The sequence below is a fragment of the Notolabrus celidotus genome, chromosome 7 (assembly GCF_009762535.1).
Source record: "Notolabrus celidotus isolate fNotCel1 chromosome 7, fNotCel1.pri, whole genome shotgun sequence".
Lineage (NCBI taxonomy): Eukaryota > Metazoa > Chordata > Actinopteri > Labriformes > Labridae > Notolabrus > Notolabrus celidotus.
In genome coordinates this window covers 6721688-6732500 of record NC_048278.1, presented here as the reverse complement: position 1 = coordinate 6732500, position 10813 = coordinate 6721688, and the positions used below count along the sequence as shown (strand labels likewise).

The 10813-nt window shown below is 36.4% G+C and overlaps 1 protein-coding gene across 1 annotated transcript; it reads left to right on the top strand.

The window, feature by feature from the left end:
- Positions 1-3210: 3210 nt before the first annotated feature.
- cenpk (centromere protein K) lies at positions 3211-10813 on the top strand. Its single transcript, XM_034688473.1, has 10 exons — positions 3211-3340; positions 3602-3688; positions 3792-3848; positions 5144-5207; positions 5436-5482; positions 5592-5674; positions 5828-5926; positions 6087-6219; positions 6300-6353; positions 10047-10813. Exons 1-10 carry the CDS (start codon positions 3338-3340, stop codon positions 10200-10202), a joined length of 783 nt encoding a protein of 260 aa, XP_034544364.1. The 5' UTR covers positions 3211-3337; the 3' UTR covers positions 10203-10813.

Sequence of the window (10813 nt, the reverse complement as noted above, 5' to 3'; positions counted from 1 at the left end):
GTGTAAGTGTAAGTGTGTCTGTCTTAAAAGAGTATGTCTAACTGCTTTATTTATCCTGCTATTTTGTGCCAAGTGTACCTAAAATGTTTTTCCATCATCACTCGCCATCAAAGTATCAAACTGGGAAGATCTGAGGTTGCTAAAAAATAATTTGTCCTGAGTATAAAGTATTCAGCTAGCTTTTCTACTGATTATGACAATATAAATAACAGACGATTTAATTGATTGTTTAGTTAAGGAACCCAGCTTTTAAGGGGATAGGTTTTTTTTGTTTTGTTTTATAGACAAAAGCTGTGAAAATACTAAATCAACAATGTGTTGTGTATCTCAATAATTCTCTGAAATAGCTCAGCTGTCTGGCCCTCAAATGTTTTCTTTAAATTCTGTCAGATTCTAATTGTGTCTCATTGTATATGTGAGTATGATTTGGGGAAAGAATTCAGTAAACAAAAAAAAAACCATATTTCACTGCCTCTCCCTTAAAAAATGTATTTAAACTTAGAGAGCTAGTCATGCCATGTTTAAGATAATACTACATCCACAAGAATGAGCATCTACTGAGCACAGGCCACACTGTTTACAGGTTGAGTGTGATGAATGAGAGAGAAAGTCCAGTGTTTAAGTTCAGTTAAAGGTACAGTGTGTAGAAATGGGTATATTTAGTGATATATTGGGGTCAGATTCTGCTCACCCTTTCCTTGGTGAAGCTCCACAAGCAGTGGCGGCCTTCGAGGACTAAAAGCTCCTGGGATGCAACTTAAGTATGATGCTCAATTAGCCAAAATTTGCCATCAAAAACATCTTTCAGAACTAATTATTTTGCAGACAACAACCACACTCATCTTTGTCTTCTTCCTATTCTTTGTCTTCCAACTGGTGCATCTTCAGCAGCCACTCACCAAATACAAAAACGGACTCACTAGTTTATCTATTCTGCCACATGGTGGCTCAAGACACATGGTGGTTCAAGATAGCGGCCTCCATGGTGACCCGCTTCTTCAATGACTCACTCTAAGTTAAAAGATTATACACTAATATAGATATACAGGTGCAAATCGATAAATTAGAATATTCTGAATTATTCTGTGTGATTTGTTTTTTTTTACATAATTTTATTCCAAAAGGTGAACTTTCATATTTTCTTATTTGTGACATTTAAAAGGAAATATTTCAAGCCTTTCTTTATTTTGATTTTGATTATTTTAGCTCTTGAAAATCATAAATCTAGTCGCTCAAATTTTTTAGAATATTTCCTTACAACAATAAAAAAAACAAGGATGTAAGTTACAGAAATGTTCAATTTCTGAAAAGTATGTTTGGTTGGGGATCACTGCATAAACGTGGAGTGGCATGGAGGCGATCAGTCTGTGGCTCTGCTGAGGTGTTATTGAAGCCCAGGTTGCTTTTGAATAGTGGCCTTTAGCTCATCTGTATTTTTGGGCCGGGTGTCTCTCACCTTCCTCTTGATAAATACTCCATGGAGCCTCTATGGAGTTCAGTCAGATGACCTGGCAGGCCAGTCAAGCACAGTAAAATCATGGTCCCTAAACCAATGGTAGTTATGGCGCTGTGAGCAGGTGCAAATCTGCAAATCTTCGTTAAGTTTGTCAGCAGATGGAAGCATGAACCTCTCTAAAATGTCCTGGTAGACAGCTGCATTGACTCTTGACTTGATGAATCACACTGGACCAACACCAGGAGATGACATGAAAACAGAAACTTCACACTAGCCTTAAAACACCTTGGACTCTGTGCCTCTTCAGAGGAGCCTAAAGGGGAACTCAACTGTTTGGGTGGCTCTTGAAGCACTAGCATCAACCTGTCCACCAGTCCTCTCAAGGCTGTGGTCATCCCTGTTGCATGTGCACCTTTTCCTACCTAACTTTGCCTTCCAGTCAAATTTCCATCAATACGCTTCGATACAGCACTCTATGAACAGCATCATCTTTTCAGCAATGACCTATCGTGTCGTGGCTTACCCTCCTTGTGGAGGCTGTCGATGATCGTTCTCTGGACAAGTGTCAGTTTAGTCTTCCCATAGTGGTTGCATGTTCTGAACTGGACTAAGAGATACATGGTAATTATTCTGTTTGAAAAGGTTGTTAACTCAGACTCAAATTAAATATTCTAAACGTTTTAGTTTACCTGAAATGAGTCTAGACTATATTAAAATGTCTTAAATAACTGATGCAAAATAGAGAACATTTTTCACAATCATTCATTGACATGTACATGCAATAATGAATAATATTCCATTTTTACCAGATCTTATCTGTTAATTACTACAAAATACTAGATACTGTACCTTTAAAACTGAGGTAATATAACACTTTATATTATGACAATATGCAGATTATTTAAAAATGGTCCTGCAAGATAATACTGCATCACCAACCTGTTCAACGCATTTGAACTCATAATCAGACATACCATTTGATGTGTATCTGAGCTATAAAATAAAATAATATAATACAGCACAAGTGTGCCTTTTTCTTTTTTTCTTTTTTAAACTTTATTTATGAAGTTTTGAATTTATACAACATATAAACATAAACACAGACACATACTGAACTTGTACAGACAATACCCCACAATAACACCATCCAGCCCCCGTCCAAGAGTACGCCCTAATATAGAGCAATGAATGAGGTTCAAGAAGAGGAATAAACAGAATAAACAAAATGACAAGCCACAGATGGTAATAAAAAACAATATTAATAATAATAATAATAATAAAATAAAAGGAGAGATAACCTTAAATTAAGTTGAATATAGAAATTGACATTGATTGACAAGTAGCAAGTAAGACAAGAGATATATTGAGAAAAAAATAAAAAAATAAACAAGTTTATAAATAAAGTGCGCCTTCTCCTTAATTACATCAATGAAAAGTTTTGTTTTAATTGTATTTTCTTTCATAATTTTCTGACGCCTATACTGGCCTTTGTGTTGTATTTTTGTCACCTGTTCAAACCTCAGTGGGGAGTCTTATTTTGTGTAACAGCTACTGCAATTGAAACAATTGGTGTCTATGTTACAACCTTAAAAACGCATCATGTCATTTGATTATGTTGTGTTGCCATAATCAACATTACATCTTTAACATCTGCTCTAAAGGACTCAATTTAGGCTACAGTCAAAAAGAATAGGAGGCCGTTTAAAACTATCCGCTGCCTTTGCGCATTACAGCGCAGTGCAGCGCAGCGTCAACGCTCACCAACGCTCCCTCTGTCGCAGACGTTACGTCATCACTGTTGGCGGTATTTTGAAAAAGAAGCTTTTGTGGAAAGTTGTGGTTCCGCGTTGTTGAGAAGAATCACTGTGATATCTGCAGATAATGGTAAGTCTGCACGAACTTTAACTTGTTGTTTTAGTCTATTTGTTTACTAATCAACATAAAGATCCATGTTTCAAACTCACACTTTGTGGATACTCCTATGTGTGGACGCAAACAAGCTAATCATAGTTCCACTTTTCATTTCTCTGTTTTGAATCATATTTTTACCAAAGTAAGACCTACCCAGTGTTCTGTACTTACTTAACTGAGCTGTCATCTTCACATCTTTACACATGTGGACCTTTCACGTGTCTGTGTGTCCAGGCTGAGGTGAAGCTAGCAGAGCTGTCAGAGGACGCTCGGACTGAGCTGATGGACCTGTGTGAGGAGCAGTTCTCTCAGCTGGAAAAGGTGAACACATGTTTCATCCCAAGAGTCAGGCTGGACTTTGATTTTTGTAGATGTGTAAAGAAACTTTTAAGACACATTTTAAACTTTCTCTTTTGGGTTGCAGCTTCAGAATGAGATTATACTTTGTGAACCAGATTTATGTGACACTCCCCAGGAACAGGTGAGTTGATCAGTCTTGTACAGTGTTGTGTCTTTTCAGTATAAGGGATCAGTGGTCATATTTTAATATTTGAATAATCGTTTAATAATAACACATCGATTACTTCTAGGATTATTATCTCATCTTCAATGTGATTTTTTTCTGTTTTATTTGCTAGCCCCAAGTTGTAATACGATACGGCTTCCATAATAATATAACAACATTCCAAATAACATAAGAAAGCATAAGTGCCACTAGCTGTAAAATGGATGCAGCTTCTATTAAAAATAAACAGAAAATGGGGTGAAATGCAAACTTCATAGGTTAGAATAGAATATCTAGATCATATCCATACTGGTTTTTTTAAGTGAACTTAAGACTCACCTTTTTAATTTGGCTTTTAACTTGAAGTTACTTCCTTTTAGACCTGGACTTCATTATTACCTTTATGAACATTGTTTTAACGTCATTCTTATTTATTATTAGTTTTTTTTATATTAGTTTTCTAGTGTTTATCTGATTGATTTTTTTTTTTTTTGTGATTATTTTATTGATCTGATTTGATCATCATGATTTTATATCACTTTCCTTTCAACTTTTACCTCTTACTGTTGTTTTCTGTCCCTGTTCTTTTGTGAAGCACTTTGAGCTGCATGCTTGAATATATGAAAGGTACTATATAAATAAAAAAGAGCTAAGAGAGTTGAATACGTATCTAATATCAAACCAGCATATCTACAACAACTTTGCACAGTCTCTTTCTCCTTATGTCTACAGGCAGGCAGGGAACTGTTAGAATAATCAGTGAATAGATAACAGCGACTATCAAATAGTATTTTTGCATGAAATGCCCATCCCTATTGAATATATAAAAAACTTTGATGCTACAGTGCCAAATCAACTTTCCATTTTTCTCCACTTCTGCTGAGGCATCATGGGTACGTGAGACGACATGTATACAAATTACAAATGCAGATGAACACAAACGGTACAAGGTTTGATTTGAGATGCATTTAGTTAATGCTTCTAAACAACAATAAAAGGGATAACAGGATAGTTTTATGTTATGTCACAGTTCTTCTGTGTACAATATATCACAATTTCATGCCACAGCACAGAGCTAAAAGAAATAGTCACCATGGAGAGTGTAATAAAGTCATTACCAAAAATAACTTTTTACAAATCAATATAGTTGTCCTTTTTTCACTTTCTCCTTTGATTACTATGTCAGAACTACTTTTACTTAGAAATTCATGAATAAGAGACACTTGAGTATACAATTGATATAGTGCATTGTGAATATTTTTCCTCAAAAGTCAGTGAATCAACTGATGACAACAGAAGCTGAGCTGAAGCAGTGGCTGACAGAGGAGCCAAAAAGTAAGTCCTTATTTACACTGCGATCAAAGCAGGAATATAAATGATCATGTCCACAGATTTATATTAAAGTAACCATGACATGTCATACCACACTGAAAGAAGACATTTCACTGCATTTGAAATGATCAACACTAAGAAATCATCATCAAATTGATTGGCTCTTAAGTTTTTGTATCTAAATCTGCTTTTTAAATGAACATTTATAATCCTCTATTTTGCTCCATCCAGTACTTGCACATAATTCAGAAGTTTTACTTCAAGCTGGGAAAGAAGAGGTATGTCAGAGTGGAAAATAGTCCATTAAAGAGCTTTTCGTGTTGAAATGTCTGATTGAGATTTATCGCTGTGGTTCTTAAAACCATTTTCTAACTTTGTCTTGAACAGATGCTCAAGGTGTGCTCCGAACTCCAGATGATTGTTTCTTGCTATGAAGCAAAGCGGGACAACCTGAAAGACACAAAAGAAGTGTACGGGACCTTTCAGTTTTAACACAAGCTTTCCGTGACTTACTGTCCGTCCTCATGGCATATAAAAACTTTTCAGAAGTAAACCGAAGAGACCTTTTAGGCATGGGTAATTATTTTTCTTTGTGTATTGTTCTGAACACTTCTGTCTTTTAGGGAACTGAAATGGCTGAATGAGAAGAAGCAGGCTCTGGAAGCTGCCAGTGATCATGTTGAAAAACTTAAGAGTGAAAAGGAGAATTCATCAGAGCTCAGGTGAGTCCCAATAACGCAGAGGTTATTCAGGTTTGAGGTGTTCTCCACTGGAGAGCAGCAACATGTGTGAAAAATAACAACATCTAAAAAGAGAAATTGAAGCTGTTTGGTTAAAATGAATGAAAATGAATACATGTGTGTTTGTTTATTAATTTCACAGCCTGTGGCAGGATACCAAGTCTAAAATCCAGAAGATGAAGACCTACCAGGAAAGGCTGATGGAGTCTCTGGGGGATGTTCTGGAGAAACATTTTCCTCTGCCTCAAAATGAACCCAGCTCAAACAAGAAGAAGGTGGTGCAAAAGAGCTGCAGCATGTCTCACATGTGACTCATTCTGAAGAGCAGCTTAACAACTTCTGTTTCCACTTTCAGAATGCTACCCCAGAGCTGAACGAAGACTGGATTTCACTCAATGAAATTCTTGAGGTAGGTGATGTTGCACTGAACACTTAGCTGAAAGTCAGTCATACAATAGCTGTCATTGAAAGCAGTCGGGATCAGAACTGAAAACAGACAGATTGCAAAACAAATCATTTTTACCTTGTGTTGTGGTGCATGAGGGTAAAAAAAACTAGACAGTAGAACAGGCACTGCAAAGAACAAGTGTTGTAAAAAATATAAAGGAACATGATGTTGCAACATAGTACAATAAAAATACATTTTAATATATGAATTTTTTATTGCACTGAATGTAGTGTAATGTGCAAGGTTAAGATCAATGGGCCTTGTAGCATCCATTGGTAATAGTTATAATATTAAGTTTTGTTCATCCTGGAGTGGTCGAATTTCTGCTTGGTAGGAGTGGTGAGGTTAGTGGATATTTTTTATTAACCATAAAACAGTGAATATATCAACTACTTACTCTTAGTGACTCCCCAGCAATAGAAAGTATCATTTCAAAATGTTAATAAGGATTGATTTTCTTTTAACTAAAAAATTCTGTCAACTCTGGAAAATCAAATAACTCAATTAAAAAAACGTTATAGATTTTTTTTAAATTATAAAAGCTAGGGTTGGTAGCCACGGAAACTAGCATGAATGGAACTGTTTTTCTCACCATGTTATTTTGAACATTTTAACTGAAATATGTGTTACTTCTTTGAATAGTTTGTAATAGAGGTACAATACTACAAAACATCAAATAACAGATGCATAGAAAGAGAACTGATTATGTTTTCAATGAAAAACAAATCTCCTCATTTCCAGATATTAATTCAGAAAAACTGTATTTTCTTATTTTTCATTAAAAAAAAACATTTCTTCTAATCACAAAATAATTACCTCTGTATTCACAAAAACAGAGGAGTTTTTTTATTTCTCAAGTGTATGCCATATCAGGGTTCCCACGCATCCTGGAAAACCTGGAAAACCTGGAAAACAGTTGACCAGTTTTCCAGTACTGGAAAACACCTGGAAAATGGGAGAAAAAGTTAAATGTCCTGGAAAATCACATATAGTCCTGGAAAATTATTCCAACATGGCTGACCCGATTTACAAAACACATCCCCATTCATTGAAAGTTGAGTGCACGCTGTGCTGGAAAAGACAGCAACACTGCATAACTTTTGTCACTTCTTTTCTCCTTCACTTCATAATCATGCGTTCACAGAAAACGGGGGTATATTGTTTATGTTTTATGGTACATTTGGCTCAATTACTGTACTCTAGCTCAGTTGTTCTCAAAGTGGGGTCCTGGGACCCCTGGGGGTCTGCGAACCATAGCGCGGGGGTCCGTGAAATAATTTGAATACATTTCTAGTAAATCATAAAATTGTATTGTGTCATTACAAAACAGCACATACACCATTGTTATGATACCATTTGGTGGCTCGAAGGGATATGTGAGTCTTGCTACTGTTAATTTTCTAAAAGCGTTTAAGATCAATTACTTGAAAAGTATAAATGCTGTCATGTTGAGTCCACAAGGAATGAAATGACCCTCTGTTTTAAAGTATACAAGTGGTATTTACTTGATTCAAATTGAAGTGTTATCTGTTTATCACTATGGTACAGGTATGAAGTCTTTACATTGATACGTTTTACAATACAAGTAGTTCCAAGGGAAACTAAGAGTGCAAATGGTAGTAAGCATGTGCTTTAGTGACGGGAAGTTGGGCTCTTTTCAGAGAGCCGGCTCTTTTGACTCGGCCCCCAAAGAAGAGCCGGCTCTATCGACTCCCGAATGGCTCTTAATTTAGGATCTTTTGTAGCCGTATATTTTACCTTAACTTTGCAAAAACTAATGGTTTGTGTTGAAAACCCTTTTACGCACAGTGTTTTTATGAGAAGCCTTATAATTGCCCAATTGTGTGCATTTATTCTGTTACAAAACCACTCTCACCCTGATCCTAGGGTTAGGGTTGTGATTAGGGTTAGGGTTAGGGTTGTGATTAGGGTTAGGGTTAGGGTTAGGGTTAGGGTTAGGGTTAGGGTTGTGATTAGGGTTAGGGTTGTGATTAGGGTTGGGGTTAGGGTTAGGGTCATGATTAGGGTTAGGGTTGTGATTAGGGTTATGATTAGGGTTAGGGTTAGGGTTGTGATTAGGGTTGGGGTTAGGGTTAGGGTTGTGATTAGGGTTGGGGTTAGGGTTAGGGTCATGATTAGGGTTAGGGTTGTATTTAGGGTTATGATTAGGGTTAGGGTTAGGGTTGTGATTAGCGTTGGGGTTAGGGTTAGGGTTGTGATTAGGGTTAGGGTTGTGATTAGGGTTGGGGTTGTGATTAGGGTTGGGGTTAGGGTTGTGATCATTGATAGCCATAGACTACATGTCTTTCAATGTAGACTTCCACTGAGAGGAACATATTAGACTATTTAGGAACTAAATTAGGAACTAAATTTAGACTGTCATACCAGCTTGATCATCAATGAAAATGTCCTGGAAATGTGCTAGAAAAGGATCTCTGGTAATGAGTGGGAACCCTGTATATGCTTCCCTAGATCTTTCAGCCATCTTTAATTTTATATTTCACAACTGATGTTGTGATCCAGCTAAATCAAGTCCACCATAAAAAAAAACACCTGCTGGGACTCAGTCCAGTCCACAGGGGAATGACAGAGTGGGTGTTTGTTGTCTGTTCTGACTGTAATGACTGTTGTGGAAACAAGGATTTAGGATAACAGTGTTTTTGTTGACAATGAAGTTATATTCTTCTCTCAACCCACCTGCATCAGAGATCTACAGATAGGGCAGTGTCCTCATCCTTTCATCGCTCTCCTGGCTTTTTTTTTTTTTTTTTGAACACTATATTTTTTCATTTTAACATTTTCTTTTATAACAAAAACAGTAGTATTGCCAACAATGGGCATTAAACAAGTTGTCATGACTGAAAACAAATTACACAGGACAGAAATAACCAAAAATAAATAGGTTATATATAAAGTAATTGTGTAAAAAATAAAAACAAAAAAACAAACACACTTCAGCCGTAAGGCACAACAGGTTACATAAATTACTTCCATTAGATTTAAAGGAGACCAAGAAAACATAGGTCAGTTGTGAAACAGGGTAATTTACATTTCACCACATGATCAGGTCTAAATAGCCCCTCACAGAAATATGTTGCTTTAAGTTACTGGAAATGACAGGTTCTCAACATATTCAATAAATGGCATCCACGTCTGGTTATATCTTCCAAGTGAACCCTTCATCATAAATCTTAACTATTCTATTTGAAGGCACATCATGACTTCTTTAATCCACCGTATAAAGGAGGGAGGACCAGCAGCTATCCATTTAACAAGGATTAACCTTTGTACTATCAGTGATGTAAAATCAATTACATTAGAATGGTAGGAAGTTTTACCCTGCCTATTTGCCGGAACACCAAACAAGATTATAAAAGGTTCAGGGTATATTGTTCTCTTACAGATATAGGAATATACTTAAAAAAATAGAGGTCAAAAAGTTGCTAAATGTGTTGCATGACCAGAACATGTGGCTAATTGTCGCAGGAGATTGTTTGCATCTAGGACGCTCTCCTGGCATTTTTTCACAGAGTTTTTTGTCAGATACACAAACCAAAATCTCTGAGTTAATGCTTTCACAGATATTCAGTACACTGTGTCAAATTTCACCTCAACTGAACTCTCTTTGTCCTCTCTGTCCTCTGGTCCTCACAGCTGCTCATGAACAAAGTCCTCACCACACCACACGACCCCTATTTGACGATAGACGACACGTTCTGGCCACCGTACATAGAGACACTGCTGCGCTATGGTATTGCAGTGAGACACCAAGAGAATAACTTCAAGGTGCGCCTGGAAACCTTTTGGTAAGGAGGCGGTGCATCAGCCTTTCCAAGCCCCACTTATCTGCTATTTTTTTTGCAATCGTACATGCCTGCTTGTATAATGATATCATTATGTATATTTATGTTAGGAGAATCAGAGAAGATATGATGTTAATATTAGCTGTATGTATCAAAGTAGGCATGCATCACAGCTGTGTGATGCATGTGAGTTTTTTTTTTTTACAAGTATCCCTTGTTAGTTATTGGGGGGTGGACAGAGAAATCGCGAGTCCTGAAAACACAGCAGGACTCTTGAATGTTTGCCTTAGAAGTAGTAAAATATGTTAGAAATTCAGTCTCTTCTTGACAAAATTCACATCATTGTCATGTAAACTATTATTCAAACTCAAAAGAATTTAAAGTATTTTCATAACTGCTCCTTTTAGCTTTATCTTTTATGTTATTAACAGCTGTGTGCATGCAGAGCAATGCCTGTATTCTTATTTAACTGTCATGTATAATGTTCTTCAAATTTCAAAGCTGTCTTGACTTTTCCTCATGATGCTCCAGCTGTGTACTGTATATACTGAGAGTTTGTTTGTATGTGTACATTTTCATGTTTATGTTCAATAAAACTTGTAACTATTATGCTCCTTA

Bases quoted from the DNA above. Each gene is read 5' to 3' on its own strand.
- cenpk (XM_034688473.1), top strand. The intron at 3,849-5,143 runs GTGAGTTGATCA...TTTCCTCAAAAG, and splicing joins GTGACACTCCCCAGGAACAG to TCAGTGAATCAACTGATGAC. The intron at 6,354-10,046 runs GTAGGTGATGTT...TGGTCCTCACAG, and splicing joins CACTCAATGAAATTCTTGAG to CTGCTCATGAACAAAGTCCT.